Source organism: Podospora pseudopauciseta, chromosome 6, assembly GCF_035222475.1.
Source record: "Podospora pseudopauciseta strain CBS 411.78 chromosome 6, whole genome shotgun sequence".
In the NCBI taxonomy this organism is placed as follows: domain Eukaryota; kingdom Fungi; phylum Ascomycota; class Sordariomycetes; order Sordariales; family Podosporaceae; genus Podospora; species Podospora pseudopauciseta.
The window spans coordinates 2,078,923-2,101,215 of NC_085895.1; the positions used below are offsets into that span (position 1 = coordinate 2,078,923).

General features: G+C 54.3%; 6 protein-coding genes across 6 annotated transcripts; 3 read left to right on the forward strand and 3 right to left on the reverse strand.

The window, feature by feature from the left end:
• Positions 1 to 460: 460 nt before the first annotated feature.
• Positions 461 to 3,464, reverse strand: QC763_601630 (uncharacterized protein; the record flags this gene model as incomplete). The annotated part of the gene is given in 4 exon segments (XM_062914014.1): positions 461 to 2,706; positions 2,761 to 3,248; positions 3,304 to 3,364; positions 3,380 to 3,464. 4 exon segments carry the CDS (start codon positions 3,462 to 3,464, stop codon positions 461 to 463), a joined length of 2,880 nt encoding a protein of 959 aa, XP_062762925.1.
• On the forward strand, positions 3,155 to 10,606 carry QC763_601620 (uncharacterized protein; the record flags this gene model as incomplete). Its single annotated transcript, XM_062914013.1, is given in 4 exon segments — positions 3,155 to 3,367; positions 3,383 to 5,926; positions 6,086 to 8,092; positions 8,151 to 10,606. The coding sequence occupies 2 exon segments, from the start codon at positions 8,020 to 8,022 to the stop codon at positions 10,604 to 10,606; spliced, it is 2,529 nt and encodes an 842-aa protein (XP_062762926.1). The 5' UTR covers positions 3,155 to 3,367; positions 3,383 to 5,926; positions 6,086 to 8,019.
• An 877-nt stretch (positions 10,607 to 11,483) lies between these two features.
• Positions 11,484 to 13,936, reverse strand: QC763_601600 (uncharacterized protein; the record flags this gene model as incomplete). Its single annotated transcript, XM_062914012.1, has 3 exons — positions 11,484 to 13,160; positions 13,228 to 13,537; positions 13,602 to 13,936. 3 exons carry the CDS (start codon positions 13,934 to 13,936, stop codon positions 12,201 to 12,203), a joined length of 1,605 nt encoding a protein of 534 aa, XP_062762927.1. The 3' UTR covers positions 11,484 to 12,200.
• UBC2 (Ubiquitin-conjugating enzyme E2 2) lies at positions 11,659 to 17,741 on the forward strand. The gene is made up of 5 exons (XM_062914010.1): positions 11,659 to 16,313; positions 16,371 to 16,610; positions 16,688 to 16,752; positions 16,822 to 17,046; positions 17,130 to 17,741. Exons 2-5 carry the CDS (start codon positions 16,569 to 16,571, stop codon positions 17,251 to 17,253), a joined length of 456 nt encoding a protein of 151 aa, XP_062762928.1. The 5' UTR covers positions 11,659 to 16,313; positions 16,371 to 16,568; the 3' UTR covers positions 17,254 to 17,741.
• On the reverse strand, positions 14,306 to 16,648 carry QC763_601590 (uncharacterized protein; the record flags this gene model as incomplete). The annotated part of the gene is made up of 3 exons (XM_062914011.1): positions 15,581 to 16,648; positions 14,566 to 15,510; positions 14,306 to 14,503 (listed from the first exon to the last, which is right to left on the reverse strand). Exons 1-3 carry the CDS (start codon positions 15,722 to 15,724, stop codon positions 14,306 to 14,308), a joined length of 1,287 nt encoding a protein of 428 aa, XP_062762929.1. The 5' UTR covers positions 15,725 to 16,648.
• A 245-nt stretch (positions 17,742 to 17,986) lies between the features above and the next one.
• Positions 17,987 to 21,991, forward strand: QC763_601570 (uncharacterized protein). Its single transcript, XM_062914009.1, has 3 exons — positions 17,987 to 18,688; positions 18,781 to 21,203; positions 21,361 to 21,991. Exons 1-3 carry the CDS (start codon positions 18,569 to 18,571, stop codon positions 21,608 to 21,610), a joined length of 2,793 nt encoding a protein of 930 aa, XP_062762930.1. The 5' UTR covers positions 17,987 to 18,568; the 3' UTR covers positions 21,611 to 21,991.
• Positions 21,992 to 22,293: the final 302 nt, after the last annotated feature.

Below are 22,293 nucleotides of genomic sequence, written 5' to 3' on the forward strand. Positions count from 1 at the left end.
ATTGGTATCTTTCATTCCCCAGCCCTTTCTCCACCACTCAACTCAACTACTATCCATCTCTACCAGGTAACTCAAAAACAAATACAAACTTGATTGCAAAAAAACAACCAACCCATCTCCCCTGCCCTTCATCCCAACCAGAAAAAAAAGGCTTCATCACATATATTTTCCCCTTCCCCTAGAAGACAAAACAAAAAAAAAAAAAAAAAAAGATCGTAACCCAAATCCCAAAATTTTCGCTATCCCAATCTAGCCCAACCGTCCCGAACACGGGTGGGGTGGTAACAGATTGTTTATGCGAGGCATGTGCTTGTCCCCGCTGGCAGGCGCCAAACGCCATACAATAAATATCCGGACTTCAAAAACCAAAACAACAAAACATCGCAAAGCCCCGGTAGGTATATCAACCCCACCCCCCCCCACAAACTAATGATCCCATATGTACTTATCCCCCCTTTCATCACCCACTCCCCTCCTCCCAACTATACCTCTTATCCGCCACCTGCGGCACATGAATCAACCCATCCCGTCCCTCTATCCGCTCCATGCTCTGCGGACTATTCGGCATGTCATTGTCATCATCCTCCTCTTGCCCCCCCCCTCTCCCTCCCATCGGTGGCTGCGGCGGCTGCGGCTGCAACAGACTTATCCTCTGAGGCACCTGTCCCAATCTCTTTCTCTGCTGCTGCTCCCCTTGTGTTGGTTGTATCGTATTCCCCCCCCTCCCCAGAATCATCTCCCCCGCCTCCTCCTCGGTAAAATTACTCCCCAACGTCTCACTACTCCCATTATTCTCAGAGCGATAATGCCCTCCCCCTAACCTCCCCGGCGGAAGCGGCAAAGGAGAAGTCGGCGACACAGGCGACACCCCTCCATCGACCGGCTGCCCGTTCGAGTCAAAAACTCTAGTAGTCGGCGTCGGTGGTTGGGGTGGACGTTGAGTAGGCAGCTCGATATGTTCCGGCAACGGTCCCAAACAGACAATCTGGGAGTTGTTAATCGGTGTTCTTTGAAACGACGGCGGCGGTAACCTCACTGACGATGTCAGCGATGTGGGCGATACCCCATCATTTGAATCCGACCGACTCATCGACACCGACGAAGGGGCAAACGTCTGAGCCGAGGTTGGGGAAACAGGTGAATAACTCGAGCCAGCAGGGTCCGAAGTCCTGTTGTGGAGGTGGTGGTGGTGTTGCTGGGAAGGGGGGTATAAATGCAACGGCGGCGGAGCAACCGTCATAGGAGAAGGCAAATCAAACATCCTCCCCGCCCAGTCCCCATGCGGCGTCATCGGTGACGGCAACGAATTCGGAAACGAGTCGCTATTCGCATACGTCGGCGACGACGCCGGCGAGGGCGTATCTGGCGGTCGGTAATGAGCAACTCGGCTCACATCCTGCATGGACTTTTCTTGCTGCATCACCCCCGTCGGTATCGTCATGTGCGTTGTTGACGTGGGTGTATAAGTCGGCACCGGCCCCCTCATCTGCCTTTCCAGTTTCCGCTGAGTGAGCTCATATTCGCTCATTCCCTGGGCACTATCTATCCCAACGTCGGTCTCGTCATCCCCAAGATCATGGCTGTCCAGCTCAACCGGCTCCGGCGGTACAGGCATTTCGTACACCTGGTTTTCTCCGTCTGCCCCAACCTCGACGGGTTGGGCGCTGTTGTTGTGCACTTCGTGAATTTCTGGTTTCCTTGATCTCTTCCTCCTGATGATCAACGAAAACACCTTCTTGACTGGACTCTGTGGCTCCTCCTCTTCTGTGACGTGAGCCTCGCGTTTGTCCTCGTCTGTCTCGGAATTTTGAGAGTTTTGCTTTGACCTTTTCCGACGGCAGCAAAACCATATCAGACCCCCCAAAATACTTCCTGTGATGAAGGCGCTGAACACGATACCAACCGTCTGGCCAGTCCCCAGTCTGTTATTCGTCCCAGTCGGCGCAGGCGCGCTTGTGAATTCCGGGTACGGGCTATCCGGTGGCCTTGCGATGGCTTCAAGTGAGTAATTGCTCGAGGCCGCCTCGGGAAACAACGCCTGGTGAAGCGAGAACATGCTCTTATCGTAAGTAGTAATGATGTATGCCTCCTGCATAAACGCCCGACCAATGATATAGGTATTATTGTTGACCTCGGTAGTCGAACGCTTCAGCGGGAAATACGGGATGCTCGATTCGCCCCATTGAATGACGTTTCTGAAAGGGTAACGTAATAACTGCGCAAACGCCGCCGACGGAATCGTGATGTTGACCACGCCCGGAACATTAAACGGTTGCCCAAAATTGTCGGTGTTGTCAAAGCTCGAAAGGGTGAAGGTGAAGGACAAAGACTCGTCGTTTTGAAAGCGCGTGTACTGTTCCCCTCCGCCTGCAAAAGTGTACAACCCGAGATCCTCCCTCCATGTTAGATTGAGAGCATCAGCAAAACGGTCGCATACTTCGGTCGGCAGCCACAGGTACGGTGTGGAAGAGTCGATGAAAGCCTCGATGGAATCATCCATATTGACCAACGTCCGACTTGTTGATGTCCAATTAGCAGCCAGGGCCTTGTCCTCGTCTGTGATTTGCGCCGTCACACCACGCAGGCGAACAAGAGGAAGTCGCGTGATCGGATCGAGGGCAAAGTTGTTGCCGTGAGGGACGAATCGAAGCCTATCGTACCCCCCCAGAACCAGAGAGGCAACTGTGCCACTGCCCTTCTTGCCATCTTGAATAGTGTTAGTACGTGTTGGTGATATCTTTTCCGCACATGACAACTTACTCTCTCGGTAGTAGGCGCCGGCGGTGTACCCATAACTATGACTGGGAATAGCGCCATACACCTGGGCAAGCTGAGGGATAAAAGGAGTCGAGACATTGGAGCCGAACTTCCCAGGCGTGACACCAAGCCCAATAAAGCCGCTGTAATACTGCGTGTCGTTGATGGCGGCCACCAATGTGTTCTCGAGGAGCGTCGACACCGAAGTCAGCGTGTTGACGAACCCCAAGGTTTCCAACCCATAATCACCATTCCCCCCCATTCCCGTGTGGTTCATGCCCAGCTTCCAAGCCCCCAATGGCTGCCATGACTCCGACAGCGAGGAGTTGAAGACACCACCCCGAGCATTGATGCAGATTTGAACCGGATGACAGCCACCGCTAGATATCGTCCAGATTTCCGACAAGGCCGTCGATGGCGTGAGGTAGACAATCTCGGCGGGCGAGCCTATCACAAACATAAAATTGGACCATGTGCCGTCGATACCATACCTGCCAGCAGTGTCAGCAGTGACTACCTAACGCAGAGGGGAGTCATGACACAAACCATTCTCCAGAAGGCTGGATCCAGAGAGGAGCAGCCGGTGGCTTGGTGGCAGCGGCATCGTCAGCAGTAGCAGCAGCAGCAGCAGCAGCAGCGAGTCGTGACGCGAACAGCAGCAGCAAGATGTCACAGATGACAGCGGTCGAACGACAGGGCAACCGCATTGTAGCAGCACCCTACCCTGACCCGATCTGACGGCGCTGGGGAAGGGGTGCGCGCGCGGGCAACGACGGTCTGTCACGAGAGCAGCGGTCCTAGGACATTTGCGACGTCTTCTTGTTGTGCCATGGACTACAGGCCGTTGTTAGTCTTTTTTGGCAGGCCCGGGCAGGTGAGGATTGGAAGAAGGCAGTGAGTAATGGGTAAGGTAGGTGGGTGGATAGATGGATGGATAGGCTCAGCCGTCAGTAGACAAGGCAAGGCAAAGGCAGGTTTCACTCAGGGCCTGGGGTAGGGGGCCAACAAGGGGGGAGCAAGAAGAGAGGGAGAGTGGAGGATAAGGGAACACACACCCGGTATGCGGGCGCACCGTGTCTGCGTCTCTGCGTCTCTTTGCGTCTGGCGGGACGAATGATGAGACGGCGGGAAATAGGGAATGTCAGTCGGAAAACAAGAGACCAGCGATCAGCACTGCAGTCGACCCGGCTATGGGGGTCCAACGTGGCCCAGGCCTGTGAGTAGGTTTGAGATAGGTGTTGACGGAGAAAGCGAGAGCGGGTGGAATTGGCAGCACTGGAATGCCCTGAGGTGGTGGTCCTCCCTTCCTTCCTTGGGTGACATTCTCACCCAGTCCATCATTCTGAAAAGTTCCGTCAGAGCAAAACGAACCCCCCCCGCCTTTCCGAAAGACGGTACACCTAGGACAGCGAAGCGACAGGGGACTGCTAAAAGCGCTGAGAATGCTTGGAATCCTCTAATCCTCTATCAACAACGCATGCACCCGTCCGTTTGTTCCTCCGAAGTCCCGCACCTAGCCCGGCACTTTTGCTGTGGGAAAGCCGTCAGTTAATTGCCCAGCGAAATGATGTCCTCAGCCATGTCTGAGAATCGCGAACCCCGGCACGTGGCTGCGACCGCCGTCAGATCTCCAGGTGGCTGATCTAATCTCGACGACGTCCTTTTTTCACTCCTTGACAGGGTTCGTCTGATGTGCATGAAATCGTTCTTTCTGTGCCCCCGCCCTGCTCTAGAAACCTCCCCAGCCGAAGCCCCAGATCAGCCACTCACAACCGCCAGACTCACACACCACCGGCCAGCCCGCCCAGAATCCATGATCGATATCGTCGCCGCGCCGCTCACAGAGTGTGGGGAAACAACGGGTGGAAAAACATGGCAGAGCTGGAATCCCAATCTTAGCCTCACCTCGGTGGAGCTCTCCAACGAACGCTGGAGCGAGCGCGCCGTTTTTACTGACTAGCAGGCATCAGGGCACTTGATAAAATGCTCTAGCATCGGACTTCAATTTCTCATCCTTTACGAAGAAGAGAGCATCGTGATACCATTCTGCAAGTCTCACACGAGAAGAACTCTGTACTCTGTACAACAGCCATTGCCACCACCACCGGCGCCGCCGCCGGGATCGAGATAGGGACCTCGCTTGTGAATCTTGGGAATCGCAAGTGCCGGACAGTAGCTCGCCTTGGTTTCGGACCCTCACGATTGGGAATGCCTTACTTCAACAGCGAAACAGGCAGCCAAGCTTGAGCTAAAAAAGCAACCGATCAACTCATGCGTTTCGAGCTAGGCCTATCTTTTATGGACATGAGGCCCCGGTTCCCAAACTCACTCTCAAGGTTCCACTGGCGGTTATCGACGACACACCTCAACCTCCCACACGGGCTACAGCGACAAGCAATGGCTGTTATATTGGTCAAATATCGGTGGCAATGAAGCCCTCCATCCTCACGGACCTTAGTGCCGCTGTTTGGCTGGCATGAGAGAGAGGAACCGAGGATGCATCAAACACGGCAGAGGCAATCTATTTCACCACTTACAGAAGGCGAGGGGTCACTCTGGCTAAATTCGATACCACCTATTTTACCGAGCCACCTCGCAACCAAACCTTTCCCTTTAGGCCACCAGAGAGTCCGGACCATCCACACCGGCCCAGCACATGACGCTTTCTGTTGATTGCTCTCTGCCCACCGCACTGGCCACCCAAGACGGCGGCAAAACAATCTCGACATTTGTTGGCGTGGTGCCGGCTCTAGAGGACGGCAAAAGCCTGCACGACCTGCCCATCGCGGACCCCGTCAGGCCTGAAGAAGCAGGTTTGTCGATGAAGCCGTCACCACCTCGACCTGCGGTGCGTTTTCAGTTACTGGTGCCCAAACAGGAAGGCGTTTCGTCTTTTCTGGCGTTCAGCCATACATGCGGCTCACCTCCGGCAGTCACTCGTCATGAACTGCTGGTCAGAAATGCTGTCGAGCTTCGTCATTCCAGACACCAAGCTCTCACACATCCAAGAAATCTCTGAAACTCTCTCAGCTCAGCTGCTGACTTTGTTATGCATCGGTCGTTTTTCTACTCTCGCTTGCCCGTGCAGCTCATTGGCTACGAGACGGTCTGCTACCCATTGTAACGTGAGTCGCAAAGGGAATGGGGGAACCGTTTTACGTTTTACGCGGTATGGCATTTTTTGATGTTACTCGGTACCATGGGTCCAAAACCCCCGTTAAACAAACAACCGAGATAACTGGCGGCTCAATGCCTCAGACAGGATCCTCTCATTCCAAACACGGTCAGCATTCTGTTGAGACAACTCTGACTGGTTGTGCCCTCGCAGATTCAAGACATATGATTGTATGTAGCTCACAACCAAAACAGACAGGGCGGGCACAAGCCTCAGCGGAGTTGCGGGAGTCTAGCAGACGCCACAATTCCTCTTGCCAGATATCGAGATGCATATCCCGATTCCCCCTGTCGGCTGACCGGCAGCTTTTCTCGCCGTCTTCTGGCCCCGTGTGTCGAAAGGTCTGTCAATTGCCGAGCTCAGCCAAGAAAGCCAAGGAGGCCACCGTGGACCCTAGTCAGGCTTCTCCAGATGTCGATCTGCTTTGCGCACGTTATCATCCCCACCGGCTCAGCACTACGGAGGAAGGCCCCGAAGGAGAGCATGAACATGATAAGATTGTACCCCATTCTGATGTTTCTGCACGGTGTTGTCAACATCAAACGATACCAAGTTCTATGGGAGAGATAATGATGAACGCAGAAGAAAAAGGGGCATATGTAGCTGCCCGGCCGCCTCTGCCTATCGTTGCAGCTGTGGGATCGAGGGTGGGCGGACCGAAATGCCCCCTCTGAACCAAAAACCGCGTCTTTTGTGGTTGCAGCAGTGCCATACAGCTGGCTATGAGAGGGTGAAGGGGGGGGGGGGAGCACAGAGGGCGCAGGTACGGGAATAACGCAGGTTGCCAGCACGACCAGCGCCAGAGGGTTGCGGAGGGAGTAGAGTCTGGTACTGCCTCCCCAATGTGGTGCTCGGCAGGTCTGGGCAGGGTGGACTTCGATTCCATCGTTCGGTTACACTGATTTCGGGCTGTAGCTGACATTAAACGAGTCGCCGACCTGGGAGGTTGCCATCCAACTGAGCCAGTAGTATGCGCATCATTTATTAACTTGCCCTTCCGGCCCAGCCCGAGCCAGCCATCGTCCCTCTCGTTTTTCCCCGACTCAACCACGAACCTGTTGCTGCATGATAGATAGCCACCACGCGGAGAGCCTTCCGTTCGGGGGGTGAGAGGGAGGGCTGTTTTGGGAAACTGTGATGGGACGTGGTCGTCGATGGCGACGTTATGAGATGTTGGACCAGAGGACAGAAACAGACAAGGCTCGGAACATTTTCTTTTGTTTTCAAGAGCCAAGCATTTTTACCTTATCGAACGTCTTTTCACTTGAATCAAAACGGTCAGCGCTGGGCCCAAGTCGGTCCAGCCTCTTCTCCTCCCGCGCTCCCGTGTCAACCGGTAGCTGGCAGGTCTGGGGCCAAGAAACTGACCAATCGTGGATCTTGACCCGATTCACTCAAGTCCCGTCCCCTCGGAGTGGGCTGGCATGGCTGGCCGAGCAGGGGGGAGAAAATACCCTTGTCCCTCCATCGGGTGCTTCGTTGCCCCTTGCTTGTCCATCGGCCCTTGGCAAGCCTTTTCACCCCCGGATCTCTCTCTCTCTCTTTCTCTTCCTACTTGCCCAGCCTTGACCCTCTTGCTCGTCGTGGCTGGCCCGGCAGCTTTCCAAATGATCGTCCCACAGTGTTGTTATTAGGCTCAAACCTAGCGTTGTGGAAAACGGAGCGTGTGTGAGGAGGAAAAGACCTTTCAATCAATCTTGGATCTTGTGGCATGCCGGGGAAGCGATTTACACAGCAATCATTTTGATGCGCGGTGGACAGACGCCGGGTGGTTGTGTTGTCTCAGGGCTTGGATAATACCCGTCCGACTCCCGAATCCCTTGCAGGACGTTGTGTTATGTGTTCGACATCCACCCCAGTTCCCGTGGCCTTTTTCCAACATATCTCGAACAGTGCTGCTTTCTATTCCCCCCCTTCGAGGCGCCATGGTTTCAGTGTCCTGATGTCAGTATACCGATACCGCGGCTGAGGTGCATGGATGAGGTGGACAGGGCCCTACATCATCATCACTCAACGATAGATTGGTCCTCGTGGCAAACTGTGAAGCTTTTTTTCCCTCAGCATACGATCCCCCACGATATAGCAGCATGGTTGGGAGTAGGCGGTTGCTGCTTTCGATCGCGGCGCTCTCTGGCGCTGGCCTCAACAATGGAGTTGAAGGTGAGTTGACGCTCTCATCATGGGTGGTGAGCCTTTTGTTCTAATGGAAGACGAACAGCTCGGTTCAGGAGGCAAGATGGAGCAGGTGTCGATGTCGTCCAGAACGCCACAACACCAATATCAGAACCAACAACACCAGTCATCACATCAACTCCTGATCCACCACCAACACCAATAGACTTGCCTGGCACACCTACTACCTTCACAACTACCAAGAAAGTGCCGCCAATAGGGCCGCCTCGACCTGGGGTATCAGCTGCGGGCATTATCGAGCTTGATGAGACCATCGGGGTGGACGATGAGGAGGAAGTTACTGTACTTGGCGGGGGTCTTTTGAGGCTGACTGCCGCATCGAACGCGCAGCCTACGCCAGCAGAGGAGGAGTATGTGTATCCGGGGGAATATGGCTCAGGTGGGACGCTGACGACCGACACCAACGCCTTCACACGGACTGTGCTCCCGACCAGGGTATCAGTTGTGCCGAATTTGGGGACCGTCAGAGGTCCGCCGCCAGTCGAAACGACAACATTGATTATATCTCCTCCGATCAGGACGCCGCCAACAAGGCCCCCTGCCATCCCAGCCCCGGTCGCGGCCCCGCAAGATGGGGTTCAGAATATTGATCTGGGCGATCCCATGCAAGAGACGCCAGCACCAGAAGAGCAGGAGCCAGAGCCGGAACCGGAACCGGCGCCCGCACCAGCACCCGTGATACCAGGTATTCCGGGAGGTGGCCGTCCTGCCGGTCCTCCAGTAAGGACGTCAAAAAGTGTAGTAACCGCAATCGTCACGGAAATCGACCTGGGGCATGGTAATCCCGCTACCACATCTACATCGACGTGGAACGGGTACTCCAACTCGACCTTTGTGACGTCGGTGCTGTACCCCAACCAAACTACACCACATATCTCTACGCCCACAGCCACTCTTAGCTTTTGCCAACCTTCAGACTTGACTATTCCCCCTACGGTATGGTCGATTGTTTACACAAGCACGCTGACTTGGTTTGGCAACCCTGAGGATTACACGCCTGAGTATCCCCCCATCTCGACCCCGCCCGTTTCATCGTGTGTCCCATCACCACCCAGGTTGACCGTCTCGCGATGCTCGTCTACAAGCACCGGAGAAGAGAACACACCTTGTTTTGTGACGGTCACAGCGTCCACGTCTTATCCCTGGGGCTATGGACCACAGACAAGCACTGTGCCCAACACTGTCACTTTTGTCACGACGGACAAGAACCCGGCTGTGATTTACACCTCCATGAAGCCACCTAATTATGGTGTTACCCAACCGCCACGGACTCAAGCTCATCATGAGTCCCTCACGGAAGATGGCGCTGCTTCTCCCATCTCGACGCCGTCGTACGGCTCTGAGCCCAATAATCCTGGCCCTAACAACCCGAGCAATCCGAACAACCCAAGCAATCCTAACAACAGCCCGAGCAGCCCAAACAACCCCAGCAATCCCTCCAACCCAAACAACCCAAACAACCCAAACAACCCAAACAACCCAAACAGACCCCAACCCATCGAAGAGTCCCGCTCAGCAACCATAACCCGCTCCCCGGTAACAGTAATAATCCAACCAACCGCCATCGTCATAAACGACAACACAATCAAAGACAACACGACGAAAAAAACCCAAGTCGTCATCGTCTCGGGCGAGACCTTTACGATCGACCCAACAAGGGTGGTAGGCGCAGACACAACCATCGACCGCGTCACGGCCACAGGAGGAGGGGTGTACTACCCCCCCACGCCCACCACGACCTCCTTACGTGGCGTAGAAGTAATCCTGACCTCGTCCCGGGTGATAATCGGCGGATCAACTTACACCTTCTCCCCCACCTCCACCATCGCCGTAGTCAACGACGAGACATTCACCATCGGCCCCACGGCGATCGCTGCCGGGTCGCAAACCCTCAACCTCCCTGCTGCTCCTGTTCCGACAGAGGTCGTGGTGGTGGGAGGGGAGCTGATCACTGCCATTGGCCCCACCTTGGCCGTCATTTCTGGGAGTACGATAACTTATGGTAGCACCGTCTCGACGACGACTATAGGGGGTGATGTCATTACTTTTGGTCCTGGGGGTGTGACGGCACATGGGACGATCACGCTTGGGGGGAGTGCCGCAAGGCCGGGGGAGACGCAGTATGTCGTTGCTGGGGGCGCGACTATCACCAAGATTGGGGCGAGCGTGGTGGTGGTGAAGCAGACTACGTATACTATCGGGCCGGCGGCGGCGGGGGGGATGGGGGATAGGACGGTTACCACTACTGTTGGAGGGGAGGTGATCACCATTGGGCCGGAGGGGGTTGTGGTCGGGACGACGACGATGGGGTTTCCTTTTGGGCCTACGGTTGTTATCACGCCCGGGGGGAGGGGAGGGGGGGTTGCTGCTGCTACGGGGGTTGTGGAGGGGGAGGATGAGGAGGATGGAGGGGTGGCGGTTGCGATCAGCCGGGGGATGTTGTTGGGGGTGGTGGTGGGGTGGTTGGCGTGGATGGTTTGAGACATCCGTCCGTCCGCTATTGGGATAGGGAGTTTATGGAGTTCTTGGACTGTTATATCCTGTATTGTGTGAACATGAAAAAAATGGGGTGTTATTGGTGGGTTTTGGCTTTTGGCTTTTACTCTTTGGTTTTTTTTTTTTTGGTACGATTGGAGAAGTATTATACCCCGGGGATGAATCCAACGGGGGGTGTATTGTGGGAGAAATGTACAGTTTGACTTGTACAATTGAGATAGGGGAACAGCAGCAGTAGTAAATAGCTGAATTGGGAGGAATGGTATGAAATATTATGGGTTTTAAATGCATTGTGAGAGCTATACACCGACTGTGATATCTCTGAGGGAAACATGCAATTCTGATACGGCCTGGTTTCTGGCGCCAGCAACATCAAGACTCGAGGGAAAGTATTTTGGACTATCAATGGATGAAATCCGGCCTTCTAGAAGTACACCGAAACATGAGGGACTACGTGATAAACAGCAGCCGTCAAACCACATCATCTTTTAAACGAAATATTCACAATACCCCCCATTGAGCACCTGCCTACCTATTTACATGCAACTCCCTTCGAGAACCCTCCAGCACCTAAAATCAGGGTCAAACCAAAGGAGGGTACCACCCGGCTCCGACTCCCATCTCCCACGAGCCACTCCATCTCGGCAGTAGTGCAAAATGACACCTCTTCTCATCCCGCTTACACCATGAAGGACCAAACCAGCCACACCGCACCACCCACCCACCCACCATCTGTCTACGGTACCTACACACACACACACACACAAATTTCCAAAAATAAACCACACATGTTCGCGGTTGCAGATCTACGACACTCTGCAGTATCTTGCTTTACACATCTCACACGCAAATGTATACAACGTTGCTAGTCTACCACCCTTCCCCTTCCATCACTCATTGATGACAGAGCTGTTTGGTGATGATTACTTAACCCTTCTGTTCCCACCTTGGACGCGCGGCTCTTTCTTGTACGCACCAACTCACAACCTAATGTTGGATTCTATCCCCATGTTCCACGGCAGTTAGAGGGTGGTGAACCTCTAACTACCACACCTTTGAACAGGCTTCCCAACATGCGGAATGCTCGTTGGACAGGAAAGGTCTTGATGAACAGACATCAAAAGCACCCGTATCCGATCCACATGCCTCCGGGGACAAGCCTTAAAATCCCTGATTAGACACCCGACATTCGAACGCTCGTATGCTGTCTAGTAACCCCTATTCCCCGTATCCACAACATTGCCCCAAGATCCGATTGGCATCATGAGCCTCGTGCTGTCCAGCAGCTTGGTCATCTAAATAGACATAAAGCAGTGCAGGTGTCACAACCTCAAGCCACAACCTCGTAAAAGCCCCCATGGTCAAATGCTGTGTTATCATTACTCCTGTGCTGTGTCATACAAAATCATCAGAGATAGTTCTCCTTGTCTTTCATTCACCTCATCGACCACACAAGCTCCTCGCCATCACCTAACCTTCCACAATCCCCGTCACCCACACCACCATCCTTAACCCTCATGAACTCTAACCAACCATACTCAACCAAAATCCCATTCCTCTACCAAGAAAGCCGAGTATCTCAGCTCGAATCCCTCACCCAACCAGGACACTCCCCAAACTCCCCCACCACCTCCCCCTCCCCCCTATCCGCAGCCTCCAGCCCCTCCTCCCAGCTCTCCCTAAACCTCTGCCCAAGCGCTTCATACACCCCAGGCCACCCAGCCCTGACCGCATTCCCCCCGTACCTCTTCGCCCCCTCCACCGCAAACTTCCCCTGCTGCCTCGCAATAAACCCCTGCAGCAACCCCCCGTAAACCAAGCCCGCAACAACACTCTCGACACTGTCCACATCCGGCTTCTTATTCCCAAAAATCAACCCCTCGGACGGCATCAAGTACTTCGGCCCCCCCGGCGGAGGGACAAGTTCCCCAAATCCGGCCCGAGTATACCCCTCGAGCAATCTCTGCACATACGTCGCCGTAGTCACCACATCCTCAAAAGCCAACGAAGCAGCCTTATTACCCCCCCCCCCCTTCCCCCCCACCGCATCATCCATCATCCCCGACCTCAACAGAAACGTCTTCCTCGTCAGCGACCTCCAAAGCAAGGGCTTGAGACGATACAGAAAAACCAGATACAACCCCCTCTCCCACAACCACTCCCTCTTCCCCTCCAACGCCGCCCGAAACGCCACAAAATTCCCCGACCTCACCGCCCGGCATATCGGGAGGAAAACCTCCCCAAACCCAGCCGCGTCCGGCCGGGAGAGGAGGTTCACAGACGGGAACCGGCCGCAGAGCATGTTGGAGGGGATCCACCAAGTGAGAATCTGGCGCCGGTGTTTGAGAAAGGAGGTGTGGCACTGCCTGTAGGCCTCCTCGAGGCACATGTGCGCGCGAAAGTAGTGCGCGTTGTCAAAGTTGAAGCGGCCGAGGTAGTAGAGGAAGGTTACCCTCTGCGAGGCCGGGTACAAGGCCAGGGCTGGGCCAGAGGTGGAGAGGTTGGTGAACATTTGGACGGCGAGGTGAGATTTTTCGCACTGAATATAAAAAAGGTCAGGAGCTACGGTGGAAAAAAAAAACATTAGGGGGGAAGAGGGAGCTTACGGCAAAGAGGAGTTTAAGAGTTAGATTCGCAAAGAGATAAACCGCCACCTTTTTCCCCTTCGGCGGTGCCCATCTCGTGCTGGAGCGGTCACCCAGACAAGACGTGAAAAACTTTTGGATAATATCTGCCGCCATCTCAACAACCGACTTGCTCTCCCCGTCACCCGTCTCATCCCCTTCTATCAACGCTAGAACCTCCGGCTGTCTAGTCAGGCTCATAACCAGCTTCGACAGGGATTCCGACAAGGCCATGCTCGTCGGAAGGAGCATAACACCATAGGTCGGATTAGCAAGCGCGTTGGCGCATGATCTGTTGTCATTTTCCATCAGTTTCCTCTTCTTGAAACCCCCAAAAAAAGGAAAGGGTTACCTACATTAACAGCTCACTGAGCCTAGTGTAAACATTGACAACATCATCAAAGTTCACATCGCGCCAGTACTCGAGGTAGTCCTTGATGAAGGAATTAAACCCCGGCCACGGCGACCCCTTCCCCTCTGGCACGTTATCTTCCTCTGGAAGACAATTGTCGACGAATTTCTCGAGGGCGTCGCTCCCGTTGTCTGGATAGTTTGATCTGATCTCGTGCGCCAGGTTGTAGTATATATCCGGGACATCGTTCTCGACCTGCAGCCAGTCTTTGAGGCCGGCGCCGTCTGCCTCGAGGGCAAAGCCGCGAATCTTGGTCAGGAATTGGATTGCGAGACTCATGATGGGCGATGAGGAGGTGAGTTAGTAAGTGAGTGAAAGTGCTTTTGGGTGGCACTCAAGGCGCGACTTGGCGGTTCATTGCTGCGTAGGCCACATCAATGTTGAAAAGTGGAGAATATTACAAGGTTGCGTGATGGGTGTTGGTGGTTTGGGACAACAATAGCAATGAATATGGCTGAGTAGATTCTAAGCCAGGGCGGTGGGAATTAAACAAGTGAATCAGATCCACTCAGTTGAAAGACAATGCAGGCCACGGCTGTCTGTGGCCAACCCTAACCCTGCTATATACACTTTTCCACGCCAACCATTCCCGTGTGATTCATCACATGCCGTTGGATCAATCGTTTCATGACAGCATTATCATCATACTCATACAGACTCGATTCTCTGCACAACCATCGCTGTCGCGGCACCTCCGCCGTTGCAGATAGCCGCAACACCGTACTCACCGGGCTTCAGCTGGTGAAGCAAGGTGGTGAGAATGCGCGAACCTGAGCTGCCCAGCGCATGGCCCAGCGAAATCGCTCCACCAACAGGGTTCACCCTCGCACCCTCCAACCCCAGAATCTACCTGGCTGTTAGTGGAACGCACGAACTCGTGGGGATGGTTTAACAACGGGCTTCCTTACCTTCTCGTTAGCCTTGATCACGGCGGCGAACGCCTCGTTGAACTCCCACACAGCCACCTGGTCCTTGGTGATGCCAGCCCTTTCCAGAGCAATGGGAACAGCCTTGGCCGGAGCGACAGGGAAATCAATGGGGTCCAGGGCAGCATCGGCGGAGCTGACAATGCGCGCGAGAACTCTTGAGCCGGAGCCGTACTGCTGCGCAATCTCCTTGCTGCCGAGCACAAGGGCACTGGCACCATCGTTGAGAGTCGACGAGTTCGCGGCAGTCACGGTGCCAGTTCCGTCACGGACGAAGGCGGGCTTGAGCGTGGGAACCTTGTGGAGCTTGATATCGAGGTACCCCTCATCCTCGCCAACGATGACGTCGCCCTTCTTGCCCTTGACAGTAACCGGCGCAATCTCATCAGCAAAGGCACCAGCCTTCCAGGCGGCCTGTGATCTCTCGTAGGACTGGATCGCATATTTATCTTGCTCCTCGCGGGTGAGCTTGTACTTCTTCACCGTGTTCTCGGCGCAGTTGCCCATGTGGAACTGGTCATAGACGTCGGTAAGACCATCCTTGATGAGACCGTCCTCCATCTTGACATGACCAAACGGAGGCAGGTTGCTCGCGCGGGGCACGTAGTATGGTACTCTCGACATGTTCTCGAAGCCGCCGGCAACCTGAGCCTCGGCCAGACCCAGCTGGATGTTTTGCGCCGCAAATGCCACAGCCTTCAGACCAGAAGCGCAGACCTTGTTGATGGTGATAGCCTCGACGGAGGGAGGGAGTCCGGCAAAGATGGCGGCCTGGCGCGCCGGGGCCTGCCCAACCGAGGCCTGGAGGACATTGCCCATGTAGACATCCGTGATCTTGTCGACGGGCACCTTTGACTTCTCGATGGCAGACTTGATGGCGACGGCGCCGAGCTGTGGCCCGCTAACATTCAGGAAAGCGCCGTTGAACTGCACAAGCTCGTATTAGACGTCATACGAGCATCACCTGAAGCTTCGTAGCACACTCATAAAGACATACCTTTCCTGTTGGTGTGCGGGAAGCGCTCAAGATGTATGCGTCTCGAATCTCCTTGCGAAGGCAAGCTTGTGAAGAAAACAGCCGAGCCGAGCCGCTTTTAAGTTGCGGCGACAGGCGTAGCGCCCTTGACATCATTACCGTCATGATGGATGTGGCAGAGAGTTCGCTCAACGGAAAGCTAAATGCAATGACTGACAAGACAGGAAGGCTAGACCAGGACCAGAGGCAACGAGGGGAAAATCACTTGTGGACAAGACATGATCGGAAACGGTCGCCCTTCCCGAGGGCCAGCTTCTTTAAAGAGCACCGCCAGCACTGGCACACATGCGGCACTCCTCGGCTTGTGACGGACTGACGGGATGTGCACGGGGAGTTTTGCGGAGGTGGGGACTATGATGGAGGTGCCGGGGAAACAGCCCCGCCATGGAGTTGGGGGTGCCGGGATGCCTTAAAGCTTTGGAGAGTTCGTTGAGATGTAACGGTTTGTTGCAGCGGCTGTCCTTTTGATACTTTCAAGAAGCTAGGTAGACCGAAGAAGGCCAGGGCCAAAAATAGGAAGCATAATTTACCAGATGAAGCAGAGAGAAAACACCGATCTACAGCGGCCTTTTCAGTGGCGCCGAAGACGCCCAGTTGGTGGCTCTGGGTCTTTGATCGCACGTGCCAATGCCTTTCGTTAAGCAACGGTTCAATTATGATTGGCCAGAGTCACCTAAATGCACATAGCTAATCGATAAGAAATGCCCCACTCGACACTCGACAATGGCACCCATCCACTGACACCCAGAACAGAGCTTCTTCACTCTCCGCCGCCGGTTCCGCCCCCCATCGTCGTTGACATACCATAATCAACCCACTGCTGGACGCCCTCCCCACTGATTTCTCACGCGCCGAGACAGCCACAAGCTACCATCAACTTTCCTTACCCATCGCTGGAGACCTCTCCTACCTACACCATCGAGTGCCATCCTGCGTCTTTCTGGAAAACATGTCGACGGCAGCCCGCAGACGTCTCATGCGAGACTTCAAGGTACGGCGACTCTACCAACACCTCCAGCATGAAGAAGACGTGTTTCGCGATGCTAACCTTCGGCTTTCGATTTTCAGCGCATGCAAACCGACCCTCCCGCTGGCGTTTCTGCTTCTCCGGTTCCAGACAATGTGATGACTTGGTGAGTAAAGCTCTTCACCGCCAACCCAAGTCCATCAGCAAACTGGATTACCAACCAACCCATCATCAGGAATGCCGTCATTATTGGACCCGCCGATACTCCATTCGAAGACGGAACCTTTAGACTCGTGATGCATTTCGAAGAACAGTATCCCAACAAGCCGCCCTCGGTCAAGTTCATCAGCCAGATGTTCCATCCCAACGTCTACGCCACCGGCGAACTCTGCTTGGATATCCTCCAGAATCGCTGGAGTCCCACGTACGATGTCGCGGCTGTTCTTACGAGTATTCAAAGGTTCGTGGAAGGTTACAGGTGGACATGGCGGACACAGCAGGGAGCTTGACTGGATGGTAATGGCTGACACGGCTTGGGTACAGTTTGCTCAACGACCCGAACACGGGATCCCCAGCGAACGTCGAAGCTTCCAATTTGTACAAGGACAACCGTAAGGAGTACACGAAAAGAGTCAGGGAGACGGTGGAGAAGAGCTGGGAAGACTAAAGTCATAGGTTGGTTAATGGAAGTGGATTGGACGAGCTGAACAGCAGCTGCCCCTACTGATGCTCGATATATTGGGGGCTGTTTTCGGCGGTGTCATGGAATTAGGACTACAAACCGGAGTTTGCGGTGTTTTTGGCCACCTTCGAGTGGGGATTTGTGTGTTTTCAACAGCATTCTGGCAGGCAAAGGCATATTCGTTTTGTCAGGCGTTTGGTTCGTGCAACAAATAACTTGGTCTATTGCTCGCAAGGGCGTGTGGTTGTCAAAGTGAGAGGGAGCTTGATTTTGTTAGGGACTACAACAGGTTGGGAGGCATAGGCAAGGGCGGGGTTTGTACGGAGTTGGGCCCCGCACGCATATAATCTGATATCAGTCTAAGCAACAAAGCCTACAAGCGGTGATTTTAAGTGCCTTGGAACCATTTGCTTCTCATCGTTCTGGTAGAGGTACTCCAGATGCCCACTCTTACTAGCTTCCCGAGACAATGCCATGGTAAGCTCGGCCCACCATACAATTACAGGGGCTTTCCGTCTGTACTCGCGAGGCACGGGAGCTGGCTTGCAGATGTCGGCAGAAGTGGCTCGCATTGAGCAGGTACTGACGGTTAATGGTGGCAGGCTGTCGTGAGGCTGTCATCTGCAATGCTGCCTGCTGCAATCGGCCGGCAAGAGACCCACGTCTAGTGTTGGGCAGAGTGGCAGGGGCCATTTTCAAGGCATGCATTGCCCGTTGAAACACGCCCCAAGACCGTGAACCATTAGCGCGTCATTCAGCCTCGAGTTTGTCATCCATCCATCTGTCCAGTGGTGACTCGCCTCGGCCTTCTCTCCCCCTCCTCTGCCCCTGACCGCCTTGAGATACCCCACCGGTCCCTGACGTTCTTCTAGAACTTTGAACTACCTAACAGCAGAACTCAGATAACCCTCGTTTCAGGATCACTGCCCACTCTCGCCTTCACCAGACGATACGACGACGACGTCCGGTATTGCTTTTCTAGCGGACCGCATCCTGTCATCTCTGATTTGCCGATCTGGGACCCAACCACCACTAGCAACCCACACCACATACGTTCACTTCGCAGTCCCAGGCACCAGACGACGACCTGACTTTCCACAAACAACAACAACAACTACAACAACCAATACTACCGTCGACAACTCTTGAAGAAACGTAGCCACACAGACGCTCGCTTCTGCCGATATCGCCGCCCTCGCCGCCGCTTTTTATTTTTTATTTTCTATTTTTTCAACACCCGCATCTGCTTTTCCTTCCATGAACTTGCGCTTCCCGGGAGCGCGGGAAGCGGACTGCCATTATGTCGAACGCAAATAGCATCAAGGTCGTGGCTCGGTTTCGCCCGCAAAATCGGGTGGAAATCGAGTCGGGCGGTCAGCCCATTGTCACCTTTCAAGGCCCAGACACCTGCACTGTCGATGTGAGTACACCACAACGCATTGTTGCTGCTTCGAGGCCGCGCACCGCCACCCGGCATATCTGCATCTGTGCTAATATGCAACGCTTCTCCAGTCCAAGGAAGCGCAGGGCTCCTTCACGTTTGACCGTGTCTTTGATATGTCATGCAAGCAATCAGACATTTTCGACTTTTCCATCAAGCCCACCGTCGACGATATCCTCAACGGTTACAATGGTACCGTCTTCGCCTATGGTCAGACCGGTGCCGGTAAATCGTACACCATGATGGGTACCAACATCGACGACGAAAGTGGAAAGGGTGTGATTCCAAGAATCATCGAGCAGATTTTCTCTCAGATCATGTCGAGCCCGGCCAATATCGAGTATACAGTGCGCGTCAGCTACATGGAGATCTACATGGAGCGCATCCGCGATCTGTTGCAGCCACAAAACGACAACCTGCCAGTCCACGAGGAGAAGAGCAGGGGTGTCTACGTCAAGGGGCTGCTGGAGATTTACGTATCGAGTGTGCAGGAGGTCTTCGAAGTGATGAGGAGAGGCGGCAACGCCAGAGCTGTCGCGGCGACCAACATGAACCAGGAGTCTTCTCGATCGCATTCCATCTTCGTCGTCACCATCACCCAGAAGAATGTCGAAACCGGCTCGGCCAAGAGTGGTCAGCTCTTCTTAGTCGATTTGGCCGGTAGTGAAAAGGTTGGCAAGACGGGCGCCAGCGGACAAACGCTGGAGGAAGCCAAAAAGATCAACAAGAGTTTGAGTGCCCTCGGCATGGTCATCAACGCCTTGACGGACGGCAAATCATCACACGTTCCTTACAGAGACTCAAAACTCACCCGGATTCTACAGGAATCTCTGGGTGGTAACAGTCGGACGACCCTCATTATCAACTGCTCCCCTTCCAGTTACAACGATGCCGAGACACTCAGCACGCTCCGCTTCGGCATGCGCGCCAAATCCATCAAAAACAAGGCCAAGGTCAACGCCGAGCTCAGCCCTGCCGAACTCAAGCAAATGGTGGCCAAGGCCAAGAACCAAATCACAACCTTTGAGAATTATATTGCCGACCTGCAGAGCGAAGTACAGTTATGGCGTGCCGGCGACGCCGTGCCAAAGGAGAGGTGGGTCCCACCCCTTTTGGAAGACAGAGTATCAGGCACAAAGGCAGATTCAAGGCCGGCCCGGCCCGCAACACCTTCCCGATTACTGGAGCGTACCGGTGCTGAAACGCCTTCTGCTGCCGAGAGATCTGGGACACCAAGCCTCCCTCTGGACAAGGATGAACGAGAAGAGTTCTTGCGCCGGGAGAATGAGCTCCAGGACCAGCTTGCCGAAAAGGAGACACATGCTGCCGCCATTGAGAGACAACTCCGTGAGACAAAGGAGGAGCTTGCCATCATCAAGGAGCACGATGGAAAGCTCGGAAAGGAAAACGAAAGGTTGATCAGCGAGTCTAACGAGTTCAAGATGCAGCTGGAAAGGTTAGCATTCGAGAATAAGGAGGCTCAGATCACCATGGACGGGCTCAAGGATGCCAACTCGGAGCTTACCGCCGAGCTGGACGAGCTCAAGCAGCAGATGCTTGACATGAAGATGAGCGCCAAGGAGACCAGTGCCGTCCTGGATGAGAAGGAGAAGAAGAAGGCGGAGAAGATGGCCAAGATGCTTGCCGGCTTCGATCTCAGCGGGGATGTGTTTAGCGACAACGAGCGATCCGTCGCCGATGCGATCGCGCAACTAGACGCCCTCTTCGAGATTGCCTCGAGTGGCGACCCTGTCCCCCCTGACGACCTCAAGGCCCTCAGGGAGAAGCTCTTGGAGGTGCAGGGTTTCGTACGACAGGCCGAGCTGTCTAGCTTCAGTGCTGCCTCCACCGAGGCCGAAGTGCAAAAGAGACAGGAGCTGGAGGCCAAGCTGACTGCTCTCCAACAAGAGCACGAGGACATCTTGTCCAGGAACCTGGATGAGGCCGACAAGGAGGAGGTTAAGGCCCTTCTCGCCAAGACGCTGTCCGACAAGTCCAACACACAAGCCGAGCTCGTCGAGGGTCTCCGGACCGACCTCAACGTCCGCGTGGCGGAGAACGAGAAGCTCAAGGCTCTCGTTGATGACCTCCAACGCCGGGTCAAGTCCAACGGGGCGGTGCCCATGGCCAACGGCAAGACGGTGCAGCAGCAGCTGGCTGAGTTTGACGTGATGAAGAAGAGTCTTATGCGCGACCTCCAGAACCGGTGCGAGCGCGTGGTGGAGCTCGAAATCTCCTTGGATGAGACTCGCGAGCAGTACAACAATGTGCTCCGGAGCAGCAACAACCGGGCACAGCAGAAGAAGATGGCGTTTCTGGAGCGCAACCTGGAGCAGCTCACGCAGGTGCAGAGGCAGCTGGTGGAGCAGAACTCGGCGCTGAAGAAGGAGGTGGCGATTGCGGAGCGCAAGCTGATTGCGCGCAACGAGAGGATCCAGAGCTTGGAGAGCTTGCTGCAGGAGAGCCAGGAGAAGATGGCGCAGGCGAACCACAAGTGCGTTCCTTCTACCTATGATGTTGTTGTTGTTGATGATTATTGTTGTGTTTGCACATTTAAAAAGCAGCGGCCGAGAACGGACACGATCTCGGTCTCGGTGCACAACCCGTTTGCGAGGGCGATGTATATACTAATCACTTTTGTACTGCTACAGATTCGAGGTGCAGCTCGCCGCCGTCAAAGACCGGCTCGAGGCGGCGAAGGCCGGAAGCACAAGGGGGCTGGGCTCGCCGACTGGCCTCGGTGGCTTCAACATTGGCAGCCGAATCGCCAAGCCGCTTCGTGGCGGAGGTGACAACAATACTACGACGACTGTTTCTAGTAATCCTACGATTGCCAGCTTGCAGCAGCAGAATGCTCCGGTTGAGAATAAGAGGTCGAGCTGGTTTTTTAACAAGTCGTAGATTTGACGAGGGGAAAAGGGGGGATGGTTCGAGGGTGAGGTGGAGCTGGAAGTGATGATGATGATGACGATGATGATGGTTACAGGGGGTAAGTAACGGTGTGTGTGTGGAGTTGATGATGAGTAAGGGGAGGGGTGGTAAAGGGCAGGGGGGTGGTAAATATCTGGACAAACGGTTGGTTTGGATGTTGATGATGACTTATGTGGGGAAATAACTAGTACAAAATTGGGAGGAAGAGAGGAAAGGGAAGGGAAGTGAAAGGTATAAATTTGATGATTGATGTAGACATATAGAAGGGGAAGAAGGGGGAGGGGGAGGGGAGGTGGCCGGGGTGTTGGTAAATATGAAATATGAACTTTGCATGGAACGGACATGGTGGGCATAAAGGCAGGCATTATTTGGCTTTGGCTCTTGGCTTTCACATGGTGTGTGTGTGTGTGAATACGGATGAAATGATCTGCGCAGTTTGAGAGTTATACCCTGCCTTCCTTTTTTTTTTTTTCTCGTTTCATGTTTATTCCATGTTTCATTCAAATCGTGTTGAGTAATCAGATAGCAATCACACCTATCTGGGCCATCGCCGTGACACCTTCTCCTTTCCCAAAACATCGTACAGTTGCTCCAAAGAGCCGAAAGAAATACCTCGACACATTCAATACAACTCATCCAAATCACAAAAGTTA

Excerpts from the sequence above, each read along its gene's own strand:
- UBC2 (XM_062914010.1), top strand. The coding sequence starts at position 16,569 with ATGTCGACGGCAGCCCGCAGACGTCTCATGCGAGACTTCAAG. Across the intron at positions 16,611-16,687 it reads GTCTCATGCGAGACTTCAAG|CGCATGCAAACCGACCCTCC; the intron begins GTACGGCGACTC and ends TTCGATTTTCAG. Across the intron at positions 17,047-17,129 it reads GTTCTTACGAGTATTCAAAG|TTTGCTCAACGACCCGAACA; the intron begins GTTCGTGGAAGG and ends GCTTGGGTACAG.
- QC763_601570 (XM_062914009.1), top strand. The coding sequence starts at position 18,569 with ATGTCGAACGCAAATAGCATCAAGGTCGTGGCTCGGTTTCGCCCGCAA. Across the intron at positions 18,689-18,780 it reads CAGACACCTGCACTGTCGAT|TCCAAGGAAGCGCAGGGCTC; the intron begins GTGAGTACACCA and ends ACGCTTCTCCAG. Across the intron at positions 21,204-21,360 it reads ATGGCGCAGGCGAACCACAA|ATTCGAGGTGCAGCTCGCCG; the intron begins GTGCGTTCCTTC and ends GTACTGCTACAG.